We start from the raw sequence: 22,759 nt of genomic DNA on the forward strand, positions 1-22,759 counted from the left end.
TTTTTACTTTTCTTATTTTATCCAATAAACTGTAATTGTAAATCAGCCTCTGAAAAAAAATGTGACGGGAAATGGGCAGTGGAGCTAAAAGGATTTGTGGGCTGGTTATAGTTACTGTGATGGCTTCCTCTTTAGATTGGCTGACTCCGAGTTAAAAAAAAAAAAAAAAAAGTACATAATTTGTATTGAACTGCCTGCATGTTTTGCGTGTAAAACCCTTTACTACAAGTAACTAGTATTTGTTATAGATTTATGTAGTGGAATAAAAAGTAGAATATTTGCTTTGAAATGTAGCGGAATACAAGTACAAAGTCCCCTAAATTGGAAATACACATGCCAAGTACAAGTACCTCCAAACTGTACTTAAAACAATTTACATTAAGTTACTCTCCATCCTTTTACAGCCAACCCCACACCCGGTCAATCAACCACTTAGCTAGCTACCACATGAGTAAAATGACGAACACGAGTTTTGAGTTCGTCTTTAACTTTATTATATGAACAAAGTAGCAGCCTATACTATGGCAAAACACAAATGTAATACACAAACACAATAAAACAAACGTTTATCAAATGTTGCGCTGATAATGCCAGTGTTGTCATACCACTACTTAAATGAGCTGAGCCCAGGGTATTGCGCAATAGCAAGTACACATAGCATCTCAATCTATGATACGTGTGTTCTCCGTCCTCACGATCTTGTAAGACCGTTCTCGGCAAGGACGCTTGGCAAGAACGTTCTTCTCAAGAACACAAGTACGTTTTGCGTTCTTGGAATTGATAAACTGCAACTGTTCGTAGATACAATACTGCAGAACTGAAATTAATCGATGCAACCACTCCCACATTCTGACGTCGCCGGACGAGATACCGCATGTGACAGCAATCGGAAGGGGAAGAATATCTTCCTTGACCGTTATTGGCTTAAATCCGAAAACTAGCACGTAATATATTCAGCAAATGAGAAAATTATTGGTGGCTTTGTATCAGAGGAGGTACGGTTTTGCAGGAGAGCTGGGGGCGTGATCTCAACTTTCAATTGCCGCTGGCTTCTGGACTGCTCTACGACTTTGTCGAAGAAATTCCCTAGATTTAACTCGGTAAAGATAGCCAACGGTAGTGAGACATACTCCACTGAATGTGTTATGGAATATTGTTAGTTAGCTACCGTGCTACCAAGTTTTTGTTTTTGCACTTGCACAGTCTTTCTGCTAGGAGTATCGCTAGTTGACAATCTATGTAAGAGACATTGCTGAAACATCGTTTTGCTAGGTCACTGCCGGAGTGAGGCCAGGGGGGCTTAGCCTTGCTGGCCATAAGTCGCTGTCATAGGTGATCGTAACGTTAGCCCTATGTAATGCTACCTCAAGTTGTGTCAGCTGAAGCAGAGTCAGCCATGGTTGTTGATTTACCGCAGTTTTTGTAACTAGAGTTGTACTGGCTATACGTAATATTCTTTTGAACACGAAGGTCGTCTTTTCGTTATTCCTGGTAACGGGAGTTGAAACGGCTCACTTTGAGCCATTAGAATTTCACTGGTTTAACTCGGCTGGAAAACGCATAATGTTTAAAGTCACAGTCAAATTTTTATCCCCTTCCAAGGTTGCCATGGCCACAGAAGGGGAGCCTACAGAGCTGATTAAAGTGCTGCACTTACTGGTGATGTCACTCGCCTGGGGAATGCAGGTGTGGGTCTTTATATCAGGTGAGATGAGCCGATGTCAGATGAAGACGCTGTCCAGGGTTGAATTTTCACAAGCAACATTTCAAGTTCCAGATTGTTTCATGTATTTTTATTTGCCGTGTACTGCTGCAAAATATGTTGCCTGAGAAGTAAACATGAGATAAATACAATTTTTTCCTCTTTCCTGTTTTTGTCAACCTTTTCATTGATAAGATTTTTGATGGTGCCATGAAGAGCATTCTTTCCTTCTGTCTCTCTCTCTGTCTCTTTCTTTATCTCTCCCTCTCATGCAGGGTGTTATTACAAGTACAGTGTAAGTGACACCTCCCCTCCCTCTTTGTCTCTCTCACACACACCATTTCAGGGTTTGTCCTGGCGTTCCAGGTGTCTCGGCACACTTTTGGCCTGGTGCAGAGCAAGCTGTTCCCTGTGTACTTCTACTGTCTTCTCAGCAGTAACTTCATCAGCCTGGCTGTGTTTGCAGTGTACCACCCCCGGGAGTTGTTGGATTGGCATGAGTCAGTGCAGGTCAGGGCCTGCCTCCGTGAGGCACCACCGTTGTAACCAATAAAGAAAGACAGGGTGTATATTATAGTGAATAACTACACACCCAGAGGCGTGATAAGGCACAAAACCTTATGTGGGTTTATGGTTATTTAGTATAAAGCATTGTATTGTATATAATAACCATGCTCTAGAGAGTGAAATATTTCACATTTTGCATATGGCAGCTGGTTTTGGTATTGAAGATATATGTCAGTTGAAAGCATTGATATTTTGAAGTTGGTGCATTAACCATTATTACTATTATTATATTATTGACATTATTATATTAACCATGTGAAAAGTGCCCATGTGGAACTTCTTGAACACTGAAAGGGGACGTTTCCTCAAACTCAGTGGTGGGCTGTGAGGTTGTAATGCATTAGAATACGTTAGAACCCCTAATCAGCCAGTTAGGACAAAGATTTCTCTGCCTGTTCAGAGCGATGTTGCTGTTGGCCACAAGCGTGATAAGAATCGGTCCCTCTCCCTCTCCCCTCCCGCAGATGGCACTGTACTTCAGCGCGGTGGTCCTGGCCGGCCTGAATGCGCAGTGGTTCGGCCCTGCTGTCACAGAGGCTATGCTGAAGATGCAGGAGGTGGAGCAGGATCATGGACTGGGCAGGGAAGTCGGCATGGGCTCCAATAAGGAGGCGTATGCCAAGCTCCGGGAGCAAGATCCCAAATACAAGGCAGTCACACACTCCTTCTTCCACTATCACGGCCTGTCTAACCTCTGCAACCTGCTGGGGTTCATATGCAGTTCTGTGAACCTGGCCTATGCAGGATTTCACCTAAGCACCATTTAAAGGGAATCCTCCCCCAGCCCACACTGGAAATACATTCATATAATGATCATGTAGTATGCTTAGTGTGTCTGACCACAGTTCAGAATTAAACAGCATTAGTTACTGGAAAAGCCAATAAATATATGGAATCATGCGCGAGGGAAAGCTTTTCATTGGATTTACCTGACCCCCTAGACTTTCCCCCTCAGCCCTTCAGGACCCTGTCCCCTCCACAGACCTGTGACATCTGGAGAGGTGTAGGCAGTAGTGCAGCACTGATTTTGTGCTGAAATCTATCCACTTTCAGGTCTGAGAGGCTGAGTCAGAGGGCTGGGGGCTGGCTCTGCAATCATATTTTTATTTAGTACCTTACCATATACTGTTACCTAGAGCGACTTGCACAAGTTTGCCTGGGAATGGGTCCTGCTTCTTCAACGTATAGTATATCTGACCAAACTTCCCCTTGGGTTTGGTCATAACCCTTGATGCATTTTTAATCCTTCTGCCAATTTGAGCCCTGCCTGCTTGTCAGTGTGGTTTCACCACAGGACTGCGTTACTCCATCCAATACAGTTTAATTTAACACTGCTTCACTCTTTTATGCTCTTTTTTCTTTTCAGTAAAAACATTAGACATTTAATTTCAGTATTTTTAGGAAAGGATAGACCACGTGTGGTCATAATGGTGAGGACAGTGAGAACTATAACATTATTAAGACTAATACTACATGACAGCGTTTCCCAAACCTCTCCCTGGAGTACCCCTTGTCCTGCATGTTTTAGATCTCTCCCCACTCCAACACAGCTAATTTAAATGATCAGTTTGTTATTAAGCAGCTTCAGGAGTTCATAACGAGCTGATCATTTGAATCAGCTGTGTTGGGGCAGGGAGGGATCTAAAACATGCAGAAGGGGTACTTCAGGAGAGGTTTGGAAAACACTGCTATATGAAACACCTGGTGTAATTGAATACATTCCCATTGTGCTGAGAGATTAAAATTCCCTGTTTTTGTATATTAACCTTACATGTTTGTCTTCTGTTCAATCACGTTGTTTGTTGTCTTTATTGGCAGTGTGAATTAACAAGGTTTAGCTGTATTCCTGAAACATTTGTTTTACTAAAAATCCTGATGGTTTTCACCCATACCCTTAGAGATGATCCACTTATTTCTGGCTGAAGAGACATATGCTTGCTGATAAATTCTACCATGAGGACTTTGTCAAGGAATTGTCACCTCAAGTTTGTGGCAGGCGTAATGATTTGCATCCTTGTTTGTCAGACGAGGTTAATGTGATTGTCAAGACACGTGAGATATGGTGCAGCAGGCAAAGCATAGCATGGACATTTCCCTGTGTTTAAGAACAGCTGGAGAACACATGGTTCACTGCACAAAAATTACAAAGCAGATTTGCGACCAATTTTTTGTAGAACATTACATTACATATCAGGTCCTAACTGGGAAATGAACACATAGTTCAATGTCCAAATGGCATGGCTGTTAAGGTACAATAGGTTTGGAGCGCTACAAATAGGCACATCTCGTGCACCTTTTGACCTACTAAGACAAATAATACACTAAATAGTGTTGAAGTAACACTTGGACTTTCCATATTGGCCTGAATGTAAGACAGGGGGTTTGTTTCTTCTTCACAAATTACATCTGAAAATTTGTGTTGTCTTACTTTCAAGGACCAGACTTGACCTATATATTAATAACAACAGCAGATGGCACCATTTATCTGACATTGTTCAGTGGTATTAGGAATCCCAGTAGACTAGTGTATTTTTATTTTTATTTAAATAACTTATCAGTTTGAAAATGTGATTACATTTTATTTTTATTTAAATGTGGCAATTTCATCTAAAATATGTAGACAATATATCACCATACCTTGTTGTATTCAGTGCATTTTATTAAATTGATATCAAATGAAATTATTTCTTTAAAAAATAAAATTTCATCTTCAAAAAGTCTGTTACCAAAAACAGGTGTTGAAAAATGTGGGTCCTCTTCTAATCAGGGACATGTTATTCTATTCAGCTAATATGATATGTTCTCTGCCATTTTTCCCACGATTTTGGATTTTTTCAAATACCCAAAAATTGCACTCCTCCAACAACATTGGCACTTCTTATTGCAATGTCCCAAGAAGGCACACTGCATTTTATGGCACTGTTTATGTTTAAGCTTGACATATATGTAGTGAGGGGCAGTACAGTGGTGCAAATGGGTAGCACTACTGCCTAACAATATGCAGGTTTCAAGTTCGGGGTGCGTCTGCATTCAGTTTGTAGCTTGTCCCTGTGTTCATGTGGCTTTCCTCTGGGTATTCTGCTTTTCTACCACAGTCCACAGGTGGCAATGTGTCTGTTCACCCTGTGATGGACTGGTGTCTTGTTCAGGGGTTGTTGTGATTAGTTGTCTACCTGGTGGCCCTGTGGTGCTTGGCCCCTTCATTGCTGGTTGCAGCTATATTTTAGATTTATATTCCGCAAAACTTTAAAAATCCACATTCAATTTATTTGTCAAAAATACATTAAGAATCTGGCGTGAAGTACAGAAACAACTAGGCAAAATTCCTGGCCTGTCCCAATTCTGACCTATTTGGGGTAACCTTTGGGGGACCTTTATACCTGGCACTAAAGACATGGGTTTTAAAACCTGGGCAAACAAAGGAATTCATAAAATTGTAGATCTATACACTTATGTCTTTTGAAGAATTAAGTGGAAAATCTGAAATCCATTCGACACTTTTTTAAATATCTTCAGATTAAAAACTTCATATTAAAGACACAGAACACTCTACTTCCACCCAATCTTACCTTGATGGCAAAAATTGCTTACAGTTTTCAATATGAGCGTGGGCAGACCTCCCGATTTTATCAAATAATTGCTCACATGAAAGCTCACGTGTCTTATCAGAAAACCAAAGAATTGCATGGCGTGAAGACCTAAATGATGAGATTACGAAGGAAGAATGGGAAGAAATCTGTTTAAAAGCACAAGTGCAATCCGCAAATACCCACTTTAGACTGCTTCAGTATAAATGGATAATAAGATTACATATTACACCAGCATTATTAAATATATTTAAGGCTACTGTATCCAATTTGTGTATTAAATGTGGAACTCAGAGAGGCTCACTCTATCATTGTATTTGGGAATGTCCTGTTATCCAAAGATTCTAGACAGAAGTTGTGAAAATCCTCTCTCACGTCACACTTGTAAAATTGCCCACATGTTCGCGACTATGTATTTTTGAACTTTTTTGTGCTGACTGTAACCTAAATAGCTCCAAAAAGAAAATGATTATCTTTTCTTTATTACAAGCAAAATACACAATTGCTCAGTTTTGGAAATCTGTCAGTAAACCAAGTATTCAGTGTTGGCTTGACAAACTATCACACTCTCTTGCTCTTGAAAAAAAAAGAAATATACTGCTTTTGAAACCATATGGGGCTCTTTTACAGAGTTTTTGGAGGAGGGAGAATTTGTAAACATTCTGCAACAACCTTTTAGCCATGAACCACCTTATGCTATTTCACAATGTATTTGACCCTTTATATACTACTTTTAATATGTATTCCACTACAGATTACAGAATACTTGCCTAAAATGTAATTTGTAAGGTATTCTGTTAGATTACTCAAGGCAAGAAACGTAATCTAAATGCTTTGGAATACTTTGGATTACTTTCTGAACAGTTTTTTAAAGAATGTTTTTCCGACTCATTTTCGCACCCCCATGTTAAGTCTATGGGCATTTCATCGCAGTTTCTTCAGAATTGTAAATGTTCATTCAAAAACTGAACGTTACACGAAAACGTGGGTTAGAAAAAGCATGAGCCACCCTAAATACATTGTGAATGAGAAAGGAGTATCTTAATTTAATGTATAATATGCGTAGTGTAAAATTGTTGGAGTAATCACAGTTTTGAATATTGTTTTGTGACTGCATCTACTCGTTAGCTCGTTAGCTTTAATACTATAGGCTACCTACTAGCCTACTAGCTATCTGAATAGGTAATCCAGTGCAGCCAACTATGTAAAATAGCTAGCTAGCGATCAATATTAGTTTAAATAATGAAAAAGAGAACTTACTTCAAGATGCTTCGTCAGGTTAGAGGTCAACTCTTTTGAAGCAGATAGCAGTTTGGTTGCTGGCAAACACAGCTTGCATTGTACTGTTATGTTGCGACCTTTGCCAAATTTGAAAGTAAAATGGTCCCGGTATTTCCATAACATAAACGCGTTGCGCTGGTTGCTTTCTGTCTCACTCTCCATTCTACTGTCGTGTGAGTCAGGCAGGCTGCGCGATTTTTTTTTTTTTTTTTTTTTTTTTTTTTTTGTTTTTCGTGAGGGGCATATGGGAGATACACCCCGGAGTTGCCTGTCATTGGATTTTTCAACTTAATAAACATTAAATGAACAAAAAATTAAATAAATAAATGAAAAAATCCAATGTAATCCCTTCAGTAATCTTAATATTTTTAAAATGTAACTTCAATTTGATTACCATCAATTTAAATGGTAACTGTAACGGAATGCAATTACTCATATTTTGTATTTTAAATACGTAATGCCGTTACATGTATTCTGTTACTCCTCAACCCTGTGTATAAGGTAAATATGTATATTGGAATGATGATGAGACATCAAGACCTGCCTTAGTGAGTTTTGTTTTGTTTTCTTCTTATGTGTGTTGCTTGTTTGTTCTTGGATCTGTTTGTTACTTTGTATTGGGAAAACTAATAAACACATTTCATAACAACAAAAAAAATAAATAAATAAAGAGGAAATGTCACTTCCTCTCATATTTACGTATGTGTACATTTGTATAGCTAAAACCAGTGCCAAGTAATAAGGTTATTTTCATCATTTTCATCTATATTGATTTTGAACAGAAGTGTAGAATTGCACTTAATTTGATATTCTCTGTTGTGTTAATGTTTACTGAGTATCTAAGCATTGTCAGAGTATCTAAAAAAAGAAATCTACCTTTTATTGTAGGACTGAGTAGTGCAGTGTTTTGCAGCTAAATCCATCCCAGTACTGCTCAGGACAACAAGGATTAACTGAAATGAAATTGCATGACAGGTTCTGTTCATTCATCACTTGCATGTGTGTCTGTATGGATTTTTTGTGTGATGGCATTAACCAATATTGCAGGTATTTAAACCCACAATTGAGTTGGTATCAAACTTTATTCCCTCAATTGCCTGCACTTCACTGAAAGTCAGCAGTAAGCTGGTTTTTTGCTCCAAAATAATATTTTAATCAGATGAGTAATTCAATTGGTTGGAAATTTTTAATGAAACATTAAATCTGAAGACTGTACATGAGCCCTATGCTCAAAATATTTTATTGCAGTGCATGTTCAGCAATTGCAATTCAGTAGCATTAATGTCTGCAGTGTATGAACTAACTGGATCAATTAATTTGAGGGAATAGTTGGAGCATAAACCAGCACAGACCTATTCTCCAAGTTTGACTTTAGCACTCCGTCTACTGTAAGTGACACTTAAATGCATACTACAAAACCGTTTCCTGGTAAGTGTGCAAGATTCTTGTCTAAACCGTAATTTCCCAAAAGATAAATGCTGTTCCTCATTCCATTTTAGTTGAACTGGGTTGAAGCGGATTCCTAAACTCCTTACATGATTCCTGGTTTAATCCATGACAGCCAGCAGGTGAGTGTTTGCAGTACTGTAGCTGCAGACTCATGGCTCTCATAGCAGATCCGTTCTGTCTGAAAACCACTCTTTGGGGTCATTCAACCACCCTTCTTCAAGTACTTTTGAATTTGGTGCATTGTAAAGATTTAATTGCTCAAACAATATTCTGTCAGTTGTGGCTTACTTAAAACTGTCCTCTTTTCAGTCACTTAACTTCCTTTATGAAGAAAATGCATATAATTTCTGCAAATTAATCCTATTTTCAAACAAATGACTTAAACGCCAGTGTGTATGTTCCAAACACTCTTCAGTCTAGGTAAAACAACTGAATATGCTTTCAATAATGAAACAGTGTGTGTATGAGTGAACTATATATATATATATATATATATATATATATATACACACACACACACACACACACACACACACAGCAATCCACAATATTAAAATATCAACAGTAAACAGCCAAACCTGTATGTTACTACCTGGGAGTAGTACTAGGTAATGGAAAATGAGAGTTTTGGGGGCTCATTTTGTGATAAGTGATCAGTCTATCTGTCCAGCAGCATTCTGGGGTAGCCATCAGGGAGGGGGAGAAGGACAGGGGACAGGGATTTGAGGATAGGAGGATGGGTTCAGGGAGAGAAAAGCAGTGGAAGCAAGACAAACACCACAATAGCTCAAATCGCTGTACAGGAAGCACTTTTCCATTATGGTCCATCACAACTACTCCAAGGAGAGTCATTAATGGGGCAAATTGATGAGTCATTCATTATTCATTCACACAACTCTCCATGGAGGTGGGCAAGAACTCCATTGTCCCATTTGGGCAAATAGCCAATTGCCACTGGCGTCCAAGAATCTGATCTCCTTGATTACTGCCACCGTGGGCCACAGTGTTCCCAGCACCAGAGAAGTAAATCTGCCAAGCATCACCTGGTTCTCCAGGGGGACTGGGCACACCAGAACGTCTGTCCCGGTCCAAGGTGCAGTGCACGGAGAAATAGCGGTTGAGTATGGAGAGAATGGGGTCGGGTGCCGCCAGCTCCCGGGGCGCCTGTCCTTGCTGCTCCACATCAAAGGAGACGATGACCCGGCATGGCTCTTCTGAGTTGCGTGTCAGGAAAGAGGCTGTGTCAATCAGCAGGGCTGAGAGGTGCACGGCGGCGGCTGCTTGCTCCTCCCTCTGCAACCCGAGGTAGCGATCAAGCCTGTCCACAATGAGCAGGGCAGGCAGCACAGCTGCCTGACGAACCGACTCATGCAGATATGCCACATTCTGCAGCAGCTCCTCCTGCGACCTGGAGTACATGAACGTTATCTTCTGCAAAAGCAAAAACAAAAACAACTCAAGACTGGTGAATAATGGCTGGAAACGAGACTACATATTTAAACTGGGAATAACTCCAGATTAAGGTGCCCACTATGTGACCATACTCGTTCAGAGTTCACTCTTTGTTGTGCCTTGACTCCAGGAAATGTTGGTAACTGCTGATAACGACCGCTGACCGCCCTTCCTGGTTCAGAGCAAAGTAATCTGAAACATGGTAAAATAAACATGATCCCCACAATAGCCCAGATATAACTGCCTCTGATACCTGTCGTTGAGAGGGTTGCAAAACACTAGCTAGCTGGTTAGCTACTCACTCTTCTGCTTTGGTGGACCAAAACAAGCCTTACCTTAAGACTCTCGGGGTTCAGGCAGGCCAGGGAGTCCTGAAGCAACCCGGGGAGACTCTGGAAGGGTGTCGGGGTGAAAAACACTACTCTGACCCCTAAGTCTGAGGCAGCTGTAACCGCAGTCAAGAACAGCAGCGATGTTTTGATGTTACAGCTCTCTCCCACAATCATACATGGCAGTGCATTCCGAGGTGAAATAGGGGTTAACTTGCGGTTGTTATTATCCCGAGGTTGTGCACAATTACACGTCAAAACTAGTGCTAAAATATCTGCCATAGCTTCTTATTAGCTCACAATAACTGTCAATACGGTTTATATAGATCTTAATCCCAGTTCGAGCTGTGTTAATTTACTTAGCCAGTGGGCTACCTAAATTGTAGCAACCAAAGGGTAACAAACCGGATTTCCCGCTTGGAAAATAGCACTCCGCCCTCGCAGTCGCTTATTGGCTCGCGGACAGGAAGTCTCAGTATTAGGGCGTGTCAAATACAGTGTCAGTAGTTGTATCGGTGACAGGTGGCACTCAGCCGTCAGCCGTTCCAGCAGTTCCAACTGAATAGTGTTCACAACACCGGATTGAACAATATTATAATTGATAGTTGTCCGTGGTTATTCTCACTCTCAGTCATCCTTGCTGATACCGAATTCGGTGCACAGTTATTTGTCCAGATGACCAGCTAGCCATAGATCTATGGATTTGCACGTCCACAAACACATTTTGTAGTTTATGGACACAAATTCAGAGTAGACACTACGACGATGTGTTTGTCTTTATACATCATCTGAAAGGGACATATATGAGTAGCTCAATTTAACACATCAGCGGCGCCCATTGGAAAACGCTATGTCTGAAATATACGTAGGCTCCTCTAAGAGCGAAAAATGACTTCCGGTGACATCCAACAGTAAACTTCCGGTGAGATCAAATTTCATACAACCACAACAACAGCTGTTACCAAGATGGCGGATGCTTATGGCGAAGAGGTATCTTCCCTGGACACCGGCGAAGCCGGGGACCAAATCTCAGCCATACTCAGGCGATGCAGGGGTCGCCCTCGGCTCACGGACACCGACCGGGCGAAGAGGCGGCTGGAGTCACGGAAAAAGTACGATGTGAGGCGGGTGTACCTCGGAGAATCGCACAAGGTCTGGAGCGATCTAAGGCGGCGGACCAGTCTGAGCGACGCCGGACTCGCAGAGTACTTAATCTTGCTGCACTCAACATACGGAGAGAGGTATCAGATGAAATACGGCGGGTAAGTCCTCCGCCAAATCATTTTGACGTGGTTGTGAAACAAATACTTGATTAAAAAAAAACACCCAAACGTAGTTCACGAGCTCCCTGGGTGTTTGGCTAGCTGCTTTCATAGTCATTGCTAATCCGATAACGTCACCAAGTAGCTAACTAACCATCTTAGTTTGTTTCATTTTGTATAGATTATAATGACACTTGGTTTAGTAGCGACGTGGCTAGATGCAGATCTAGCTAACCAGAAAAACGGAGAGTTGTTTAGATAACTTAAGTGATAGTCTATTTGTCAAGCACGAGCATAATGTGCAAATAATTCTGCTGCTGTTGGCAATTAGGTCGTTTGCAGAACCAGTTGTTGTAAAGTGTTGTAACATTATGTTGGGAGCGTTGTGCTTCATAGCGCTGTGTTTCCTCGCAGGAAGAAGCCGACTCCAGAGCTGTTTGTCAGACAGAAAAGAGGTGAATGAAATCTCCTTGTTATTTTGCTGTGATGGCAACCTGTTATTGTTACTTTAAGAGCAAGAACTGACATACCAAATCAGCTGTCACATACTTTGAGAAGCCACACCAACCACCAATCTCACTTAAACCAATCCAGTCATCTGTAGTGATTAGCACATGTGCACAGACTTCTGAAAGTCAGCTGCCTGCCCCTGTGTCCTTGTACTCTGTCCTTACTGTCCCTATCCCACTCCTGTCCTGCAGGGAAGAGGGAGGAGGTGACTAGCCTCTGCAGTCTGGTCAGCTGGTACCAGGACCACTGCCACTCCTGCCCGCACGAGCCCCAGCTGCAGCCCCCTGCGGCACCCCCATTGTCTGTGCTGTGGCAGTGCCAGGCTGGCCACTCCTTTATGCAACACATCTCCCAGCCAGCAGGAGACGCTAGCGAGTCTGAGACTGAGGGGGAGGCAGAGGGTGGCAGCGGGCCGGGTGCATACGCACAAGACACAGAGGGTGTCACGACCAGGACCAGGAGGAAGAAGAGGGTGGCAGCAAGCAAGCAGTTTCAGGGTACAGAGACATGCCTGCAGTTTGAGTGTTTACAGTTCTGGTGCTGAAAACCTTCAATTTCAACTGCTTAGTGAATTCTTTCTGTAAACTGTTTAAAAATATATGTCTGTGCCAGATTTGGTAAAACAACCATAGGGATGATTGATGCAAAATATGCATCAATCATATTTTGCTTGGGGGTTGTAGCCCAACCCTGGGCTACAACCCCCAAGCCCAGGGTTGAAACTAGCTAATGATAGTGAGTGTTCTCTAGGTTATTAAAATTGGACACTCTGTTCATCTTTTCATATACATTCATATGCATTGCTAATGGGTTCACTGTTTACTGAATGTCAAGAGGTGTTCTGTGTTTTCATGTCTTGTATGCCATTTTTCTGGAGCTTGCTGTTAAATGTTGTATTTCCCAGCCTCATCTGATCTCTGTATCTGAAGTATATCTTATGTCTCCCCTCTCTTATATTCTTCAAACTTGGCGGGCACAGGGGAGGAATCGGATGAGGCAAGGGCGAAGGACACCAGCATGACGCTGAATCACGTCAGCAAGGCAACAGCCCTCAGACACCTGCCAGGGTCTCCCACGGGCCAGGGGGATGCCCCCATCGAGCAGTCAGTCGGGGAGCAGTCCATCTGGGAGATGGAGGTGGTGATGGAGGGGGACAAAGTAGTGGAGGCGGAATCAGAAGCAGAGGGATCGTGCAAGGGTGCACTGATGAAGCATGACACTGCAGAGAGTGAGGGTGGGGAGAGGTTGGGGGCACGGTTCGGAGCAGTGGGGACCCAAGGCAGGGGGGGCACAGGACAGGAGGGCTACGAGTGTGTGGTAGTGACAGCTGCCATGACAGACCAAGCAGACAAGCATGGCGATATGGGTGTGGGAAGAAGCCACACCACCAGCGGGACTTCTCAGCCCCACCGCCCTCTGGCTCCACCCCCCATTCAGGTTACAGGTCAAGGGGAGCTGTTTGAACAGCAGACCCTGCAGACGGTGGTAGCGAGCTGTCAGATACCGGATGCAAGAGGAGCACTGGAAGGGTCACAGGTGAGTTGGCCCACCAAACGCATAAACTGGCCTTGGAAGAGTCCCCGATCCCTGTTTAACTGCACTGAGGGTTGGCACCTAGGCATAACAGTGTTTGCTCTCCTCAGCAGGTCATCATCATCACTGGCCCCAGCTACGAGGCCCTGACGTCAGAGGGCATCCAGCTGAATGTGGGGGGTGGGGGTGGTGACGAGGTTACCTGCACCTTCATTGAGGGTTTGGCCTATAACCAGGTGTGCCAGGCAGAGGCAGGCCTCAGACCACCTGTTCCAGATACACACGCCATCAGGGGTATGTCTTTCACCTTGCAGGTTTTCTGTGTACTCAGGGATGTGATTTTTTTTTTCCGGGTTAATCTGGAATTCCAGATTTTCCGACTAGAAGATGTGACCCACATGAATCATGCAGATCCGTAAAGAAAAATTTTGGGTGGGGTTTGGGGCGGGGGGCGGATAGTGAGCTGCTAGGCTACATATAGAGGTTATGCATGTGACGTCACAGTAGGCGGAGTCACTGCAGGTTACACCCACTGAGTGGCAGCGTTAGCGTTCAGCTTGAATGCCGCAAAAACACAAAAAACATCAAAAACGGGAAAGAGCTGTTGTGCAGTTGACTGTACAAATAGATTCAACAAGAAATCGGAGCTCTCTTTTTACACACTGCTGAAAGGTAAAGGAAAGAGAAGCAAATGGATCGCTGCAGTTCGCAGAAACACCTGGAATCCAGGCACCAAAATGTGGATTTGCCTTTGCCATTAAGGATAAGGAGGTCTTTATTGTCATTCCAGAACATGTTGTACATGAAAGGGAACAATATTTTTAATGTTAAATCGCTGTTTCTTCAAAGCTAAAATTAGCTAGAATTTTTCTAGTTTTCTAATCGCACCGATTTTAGCATACGTGCTAAATGGCTAATCGTACCGGTGTGACGTATGCGCAAAAGGGTTAAAAGTTTCTACAAAATATGTTGAAATTTTGTTTATTATTAGCAGAGGTGGGCACCCTGGCTTCAGAAAGTAAAAGTCCTGCCACGTATTTGTTTTCACGTATTTGAGGTCTTCTTTTGAATTGAAAAGTTAAATGTTGCGTGTTGCTTCAGCTGAGTTAATATAAAATATAAAGCATATAAAAATAAATTAAAATGATTTTTTTTCTAAATTAATTCTTGTCATGGGTCATACCTTACCATCCATATGCTATGGTAGAGCCGTCACCAGTTTGATCCTACGTGTTTGTAAGGACAGAATCTGGACCAGCACTATGGAGCAAACTTGTGGCCTTGTGTAGTAGATTTCTGGAAAAGGTATGAAATGTCATTCTGTGTGTGTGTGTGTGTGTGTATGTGGAGGGGGGGGGGGTTTACTAATTTTATGTAGTGGTACTAATTTTATGTAATGATGTTTATCCAGAGTGCTTTTATCTGGAGTGACCTACAAGACTAATAAGTATGATGCTGTAAGAATCAGAGAAGCAGCTGCACCAGTAACAGGTGTATAGAACAATCAGGCTTGTACAAGATGTGAATCAAGCTGAATAACATCGTAATCGTAAAATCACAGTGCCAAGCAATTACCCTTCAAGACATTATCTTTAGTGAATATGTACATTTCTATCATGCTGCCATACTCAAAGCAAAGTAGCTAGCAATGATCCATAAAATCAACCATACCTTTAGTTAGAGTGCATTTGTTGCCAGACAATCATCAATAAAAGCTGTATTTATAGGAAGCTGTATATGTAGGAACCCAAGGGAACCAGGCGTGTTTAGTCTGTCCTGAGGAATGTTAGTTAGCATTCAGTGGTGTTAGCAGTTAGGTCTCTGGCTGGAGGCAGGGGGCTAGGGGCCTGGCTGTGTGTGCAGCTGCTGTGAGACCACACCTTTTCTCCCCACAGACCTGGGAAGCAAGCAGCTGGTGCAGCCTGGCGTGGGGTCATGTGTGCTGGAGACCGCCTCCACCAAGGAGCCCCAGCGGGGCCTGACAAGGTGAGCATCCTGTCTGAAGGGGATGCTGCAGGACACGGAAGAGGGCTGTGTGGCATGCATAGCACTTGTGGGCTAAACTGGGCTGTAGCCCAGGAGAAGGATACGGAGATAAGGAGAATGCTTTCTTACTGAGCTGAGAGAAAATGGCCCTGTTTCAGTTTGGGAAACTGCGTCATAATGGTTCAGCTGCAGGGTGTCTCTTAGCTGTGATATGGTGACCTTTAAAAGCCACAGTCCCACAAGGAATGAATTTGGTAAAGTTCATGCGTGTCCCTGCCCTTGCCCAGATGACTCCGCTCCGTGGATGACTGACAGGATAGTAACCAGTCAGGTGCCTTGTGTTGAAGCACAGTGTATGTACTGGGCGAATCAGCAAGGCTTTTTCCAGACAAAAGAGGCTTGATGCATGACGCCAGCTGGCAGAGCTCCAGTGGCTGAGGTGACAGGGTCCCCAAAAGCACTTGAAAATGTCTCCCTTGAAAGTTAGGCAAAGCAGTGATTGGAGAACGGGACCATCCAAACTGCAAAACAGGTGGAGCTAACATTTGATCCTCAAAGCTCAATGATTTGAATGAATCTTAGTATTTTGCTAGGAGCCGTTGAGTCTTTTGGTTGGTTAATACAAGTTGGCGACTGACATCTTGCAGTAGCTCTGCCCATTATGGGGTTGATGAAGGTTGAGTTCTGTGTCACTAATAATGAAAAGTGGTGAAATATATCCCTGTATTTGAACAGGCATTTGAAATGCTCGCAGTCCATTAGGTCTTATGTTTATGTAGCCAGTATGCTGACATACTAACTATCTGTGTTTGACATTAAGCTCACCACTGAAAGGCGCTGTTGGCACGCATTCCCTGCTATGAGCATCCTCAAGTCTGCTCATCATATACTCCCTGCAATTTTGTGGTAACTGAGCAACTGCAGCAGTGAAAATCATCTTTGGATATCTGTGACTGAAAAATGTAGAATAATGTAACTTGAGCCCACAATGAGCTAGTGTTGGATCTGAAGGAAGGAGTTCAGACTGTGTTTTCATAGTGTCAGCCTACATTGAAGTTGTAGTATTCAGTTTTAGTCACTTGAAGGCTCCTTATTGGATCTCATCTGCACCCGCTTTCTGTGATCAGCCTGTCCCCACTGTTCCGCTGATGTGACATGAAATGTCACAGGGTCCAAGGCAGTGTATTACCACTCTGTCACCATTTCAGGTCCAGCTTCTGGCCTTTTTTTGCAGTCTTTCTGTTGTCCAGGCAGACTGTGAATGTCTTTTCGGCGGTTTCAGGTCCAGGCGGAGCAGGAAAGGACCAGTGATCGAGGCAGATGGGATGCTCAAAATGTTCCATTGTCCGTATGAAGGCTGCAGCCAGGTGTACGTGGCCATCAGCAGCTTCCAGGTGAGACAAGAGCCCCCCTGCAGAGTTCTGAATTTCTACCTTCTTTCTCTCACCTTAGTGAAAATATTTGGGGCCCAGGGGAGTTGTCACTGTTTGCCTCTCATGCTGTGCATGCAAAGTTGTGAAAGGTTTTCTGATGTGATGATCCTGGGCTTTGGCGGGGAATATGTAAGGCTTTGTTTGCTGGTCTTATTTGTGCATGTGTGTTTGCATTTCTGATTGGCTCTGCAGATTCAGGTGATATAATCTTTGCACACCTGTTTGCATTTGGCTCTGCAGAATCATGTGAACCTCGTTCACAGGAAGGGCAGGACTAAGGTGTGCCCTCATCCTGGCTGTGGAAAGAAGTTCTACCTCTCCAATCACCTGCATCGGCACATGATCATCCATTCAGGTACACATGTACTGACACACATACACACACACCTGCTGTCTTTTCCACTGCGCGCACACTCACACACACTTCAGCCAGACCTGCAGAGCCTTCTTGGCAGATTAGATTTTGATACTTCGCTTGATTCTTCCAGGTGTGCGGGACTTCATCTGTGAGACATGTGGGAAGTCTTTCAAACGTAAGAATCATCTGGAGGTCCACCGGCGCACACACACAGGAGAAACCCCTCTGCAGTGAGTGACCAGGCCAGGAGACCCTGAAACCCAGGGAAAAGGTGTGGTTGTACATCTCATGCATCCAGACAGAGTTTCATTAGAAGGCTCATTTGTTTGGTGGATGTGTGGCATGTCCAACTCAACACTTTCCCAGAATGTATTTATGTAGTAATATGCTGCATTTTGAATTGTAATTTTACAGTAGAATTCTGATCAATAGGTTGTAAGTATTATTGTAACATGTTTTATTGGTCAGTTTGTAACCTACAATGTGTTCATTGCATGTAGTGTAGCGGTCCCATTTCAGGTATTTTCCCCCAAAAATACAGACCAGCTGCCAAACCTTAGTGCAGTGTTTCTTCCTTCTTAACCCACTCAGTGCCGTTGTCGACTAGTCGCCCAAACAATGAACGTTCTAGAGTGCCAAGGGTGACTTTAGTCGACAGAAATGCATCAGCAACGAAAAATATCATTTTATCCAATGAAAATACAGTTATACTTTGTAATGGAATGAACTGATGAGTCAATAATTTGTGCCAATAATTATATCATAGTGTGTATTAGTTAACATAAAATACGTAATTATAAATAAAAATTAGGAGCATAGCATAGCTTCTTATGTGGACACCGACGTGGGTTTTAACCGAACGTAAAGCGAAAGCAAAGCAAACCGAACGCAAAGCAGCTAGCTATCTAGCTATACAAGTTTATGAAATGTCTTACCTCAAAAAGACATACACAGACATTACTGTATATAGGGCTGACCGATTGACATTGCTTAGAAAAACTGGTTGTCATTTACTTATAGAAAAGTGAACAAGTTAGCTAGCTACCTTACGTTACGCTGTCAACTTCACATAAGTGACACAGGTCTGTAGGAATAGGATATCACTACAAGGAACTGAGCCAGCAAAGTCAACAAAGATGATCTGTGTGGTTGTTGATGTTTACCTAATTTGCATATCCGGTCCTATAAAAGCCAATTTCGCGGTCATTATTATTGTAGCGTGTTATCGGCAATCACAGAGCGAGAGAATGGTGAGTGTTGTACCTAGCAAGTTTTTTAGTTGGGACAGTGACAGCGAGGAGGAGTTTTTTGGTTTTGAAGAAGAGGAGCTGGAGGGGGTGATGGAGAGTTTTGGGAGTGAGGAAGTGGCTGAAGAGGTGGCTGAAGAGGAGGCAGAGAAGGAGGCAGAGAAGGAGGCAGAGAAGGAGGCAGAGAAGGAGGCAGAGAAGGAGGGAGAGGAGGGAGAGAGGGCGCTCCATGGCAGTGGCGAGTGGCGTCAGGTTGATGCTAGCTTGTCTGGGAGACGACTAGGCACCTCTGAGGGAAGAAGAGGACGGGAGTTTTCAAACCTTCCCAGGCCTGGTCCACAGCGAGTATGGAGTTGCAGTGATCCAGTGGATTATTTTCTGTCCATGTTTTCACCTGACATGATCAATCTGATGGTGACCGAAACCAACAGGTATGTTGAGGCTGTGCGAGCTCTCAAGCTAGCATTGAATGCTCGCTTGAGGGAATGGAAGCCCACAGATGCGGCAGAGATGCAAGTTTTTCTTGCTATACAGATTATCTTAGGACTTCTGAAAAAGCCAAAAACCGCCAATTACTGGAGTTCAGACAGTCAGTCACTGATGTGGACAATTTTTCCCGTGTCATGTCCCGAAGTTGATTCCAAATCATCAGCTCCTGTTTACATTTTAACGACAACGCTTTGAGAGTTGAGAGAGAATACCCAAACTACAACCCGCTTTTCAAACTTCAACCTCTTCTGGACAAAGTGCTGAGAAACTTCAAACGTGAGTACTACCCATGGAAAAATCTAACGATAGATGAATCTATGGTTTCCTATCGCGGAATTGGAATCGCAAATTTTTTTAGGCAGTACATTCCGACGAAACGCCATCTTTTTGGAATGAAAAACTTTGTCCTCACTGATGTGAAAACTAACTACACGTACCTGTGGGACGTCTACACTGGAGGAGCCTATCAGTTCGATAGGGCTGTGGGCATAGGCCATTCTGCCGTTATCAATCTCCTCAGAAATGCTGGACTGCTGGAGAAGGGTCATGTTGTTTACGTGGACAACTTTTATTCCTCACCTGAACTGCTTCGGAGCCTTCATAGGGCAAACACAGGGGCATGTGGAAAAGTACGCCAAAACCGCAGAGGAATGCCTCCCCAGCTGAAGACCCTGAAGCTAAAGCCAACAGGCCCAATGCTAGCAGTGTCATTTCGTGACACAGGAGTTGTCAGTGTTTTGTCAATAGAGTATGACACTACAGTTATAGCAAAAAGAGCAAGGTGTAAGGGGCCCAATGTTTTTAGGACTGTGAGAAAACCACTTTGTGTGGAAGATTATAATATTTACATGGGTGGTGTGGACAGAGCAGACCAGCTCTGCACCTACTATGAATATGGACACCGCAGTGTGAAGTGGTACCACCGGTTCTACCACCATGTGAAAGAAGTGGCATTAGTGAATGCTTTTATTGTGTACCAGGAGTGTGGCAACCCATTGAATGCTGTGGATTTCAGGAAGAAAGTGGTGGAGGGGCTTTTGCAGAGAGGGAGGTCCAGGGATGTGCAGGTGCCATCACTTGACATGGCAGTAGTATCTGAACGTCTGGTGGGGCGACACTTCTTGGGGCAGAACTCGGCATCTAAGCCAGACTGCAAAGTCTGCTCTTCTAGGAAGAGGACCAGTGATGGGAAGAATGGAAGGAAACAGACATCTTTCTTTTGCCCAGACAAACCTGCCCTGTGCCCCACCACATGCTTTGAGCTGTACCACACCAAGATGGTCTGCAAACAGTGATTGGTAAGTTTTTCACTTTTTCCATTTATTTTGGTTTGAAAGTTTATAATGTTTTCTGTATTGGATGATGATATATTTAATAGTAAGGTAATCTCTGCAGTAAGAATGACATTTTCTTTGTCTATCCTCCCTCTTTAGATTGCTGTCCCTGGCCTCTCCAGCTGTCTGCTGGCCTATGCAGTCATCTGCAAGGGAAAGCATGTCTGCAAGCATATGCGTGTGCATCATACAAGCGCATGCGTACACACACACACACACACACACACACACACACACACACACACACACACACACACACACACTCTCTCATTCTCAATCTCTCTCGGTCTCTCTCTCACACACACACACACACACACACACACACACACACACACACACACACAAAATAGGTTGACTGTTGATGTTGTTGATGACTTTCATAAGAGCTAATTTTTCAATCAAATGTGTTTTTTTCAGCCAATATTGTTACAATAGTTGTTCATTTTTACAAATTTATACAAATGACCAGAGGATGGTTGTTGTTCATTTTTACAAATCTATACAAATGGCCACAGCGTGTTTGTTGTCTATAGAAATGACCAGTGGTTGTTTGTTTATTTTTTTACAAATTTACACAAATGGCCAGAAGCTCTATCGATTGTTTGTTTTTTACAAATCTATGCAAAAGATCATAGGTCATATTTATTTTTAATTTTTACAATCTAATCTAATTTCTCGGATTTCCCAGTCCACTTACTCTGTGAGTATTAATTCCAATTATTCTTCATTTTTCACAAATCTGCAAACAATTATACAAACTGCAGATGTTTACATAAAGTTATTTATGCACTACTGTATATTGCACTTACTCTTTGAATATATAACTACAGAATTTGCATTTATATGTACTTTTGTTTACTTGCAGTGTATTTACGTCATTTACGTTATTATGTTTACATTCATACCATTGTCACTTTTTATAACTGACAATTATCTGAATGTTCACTCCATGCTAACTTACTAGCGCTTGGACGGTACTTATATTTTCTATCTGATAAGTTAATCATTCTGCCAGTGCTTTTTAAGCCATATGTAATGAAAGAATAATACTTTCAAGCACAGTAAATAAATATTTGTAATGATTTGACTTATATGTAGTCCCCTTCTTCATTTTGTTGGTCATTGTTGGAAATGCAGTACTTTTTATAAATGAGATATCCTTTTTTGGCTATTTTACATCACGTAATACTGGAATAATGTGGCTAGAATTGGAGGTACATGTCTCTTCATACATGTGGTTTTGCATATTGAAGTTGTTAGACTTTGCAGAAAGATAAATACATTGTTTTATCAGAAGTTGTCTTATTTCTAAGGTTCATTTTCTCACTTAGAATGTTGGTGGCCATATTGGCTTGGCACTGTAGGGGTCAGTGTTCCAGAACCGTCTGGCAGTTATTGTGTTAAAATGTCACGTCTTTTGTGACCACACCAGCAACCACCATCTTTTTTTCTGGGTAATAATAGTGTCAAAAAATATTGAAGAAAAACACTATTGTTGAATAATGAATTGAATTATTGTTGAATAATGTCTGCAACAGACCTTGAATTTTCTGGGCGCTGAACATTGAGAAAGGGCAGAACTCAGGGTCTTGGTACATAACTAAGACACTTATGTAGCTCTGAAGCATTCTCCACATTGAGCGTGTACTTTAGGACCCCTTCTTACAGTGTTAAGATGCTTGAGTGGAGCTTTCCCAAATAGGTTCCTGAAGCTGCTCTCTCCGTCTCTCCCACTTGCTCTGTCCCCTGCTGCAGGTGTGAGATCTGTGGGTACCAGTGTCGTCAGCGGGCCTCGCTCAACTGGCACATGAAGAAGCACACGCCAGAGGCACAGTACAACTTCACCTGCGAGCACTGCGGGAAGAGGTTTGAGAAGCTTGACAGCGTTAAGTTCCACAAACTGAAGAGCCACCCCGACAAGCAAGCTGCTTGAGGGAGGGATGGTGGGTGGGGCAGAGAGTGGGGATGAACCATGTGATGGAAATGACTCCAAAAAGCTGAGCTGTCCACCACCTACACTTGCTGAGGGGCAAGCGTTCGCCCACTGCGGTTAGAGGATGTGTATGGTACTGGTAATGATGCCAGAGCTTGTTCCTTACTTTTTGTCCTTGATCAGACTCCCAAGCCAAGATAGCTACAATGCTCGAAACCACCTGAGCAGAACCTGCCAAGGTGTTGCATTGCATACACCTTTTACCCACATATTACACTGTAATGATCCCCTCTTAAGCTTCTTTGTG

The 22,759-nt window shown here is 42.8% G+C and overlaps 4 protein-coding genes across 5 annotated transcripts; 3 read left to right on the plus strand and 1 right to left on the minus strand.

Moving 5' to 3' along the window:
* The first annotated feature begins 905 nt into the window (after positions 1-905).
* Positions 906-3,800, plus strand: tmem205 (transmembrane protein 205). Of its 2 annotated transcripts, none has more exons than XM_036552093.1 (4): positions 906-1,100; positions 1,603-1,705; positions 2,049-2,212; positions 2,734-3,800. In XM_036552093.1, exons 2-4 carry the CDS (start codon positions 1,609-1,611, stop codon positions 3,034-3,036), a joined length of 564 nt encoding a protein of 187 aa, XP_036407986.1. In that variant the 5' UTR covers positions 906-1,100; positions 1,603-1,608; the 3' UTR covers positions 3,037-3,800. The 2 variants fall into 2 exon arrangements, with proteins under 2 accessions (XP_036407986.1, XP_036407987.1); XM_036552094.1 differs by lacking the exon at positions 906-1,100 and adding an exon at positions 1,130-1,239.
* Positions 3,801-9,465: 5,665 nt separating this feature from the next.
* swsap1 (SWIM-type zinc finger 7 associated protein 1) lies at positions 9,466-10,768 on the minus strand. Its single transcript, XM_036552148.1, has 2 exons — positions 10,374-10,768; positions 9,466-10,017 (listed from the first exon to the last, which is right to left on the minus strand). Exons 1-2 carry the CDS (start codon positions 10,647-10,649, stop codon positions 9,466-9,468), a joined length of 828 nt encoding a protein of 275 aa, XP_036408041.1. The 5' UTR covers positions 10,650-10,768.
* Positions 10,769-11,254: 486 nt separating this feature from the next.
* Positions 11,255-22,759, plus strand: znf653 (zinc finger protein 653). Its single transcript, XM_036552101.1, has 10 exons — positions 11,255-11,629; positions 12,044-12,084; positions 12,331-12,636; positions 13,119-13,675; positions 13,786-13,966; positions 15,568-15,658; positions 16,941-17,052; positions 17,332-17,446; positions 17,580-17,679; positions 22,275-22,759. The coding sequence occupies exons 1-10, from the start codon at positions 11,334-11,336 to the stop codon at positions 22,450-22,452; spliced, it is 1,977 nt and encodes a 658-aa protein (XP_036407994.1). The 5' UTR covers positions 11,255-11,333; the 3' UTR covers positions 22,453-22,759.
* On the plus strand, positions 18,985-20,762 carry LOC118793966 (piggyBac transposable element-derived protein 4-like). Its single transcript, XM_036552087.1, has 2 exons — positions 18,985-20,483; positions 20,619-20,762. The coding sequence occupies exon 1, from the start codon at positions 19,503-19,505 to the stop codon at positions 20,478-20,480; it is 978 nt and encodes a 325-aa protein (XP_036407980.1). The 5' UTR covers positions 18,985-19,502; the 3' UTR covers positions 20,481-20,483; positions 20,619-20,762.

The sequence above is a fragment of the Megalops cyprinoides genome, chromosome 19, assembly GCF_013368585.1.
Source record: "Megalops cyprinoides isolate fMegCyp1 chromosome 19, fMegCyp1.pri, whole genome shotgun sequence".
In the NCBI taxonomy this organism is placed as follows: domain Eukaryota; kingdom Metazoa; phylum Chordata; class Actinopteri; order Elopiformes; family Megalopidae; genus Megalops; species Megalops cyprinoides.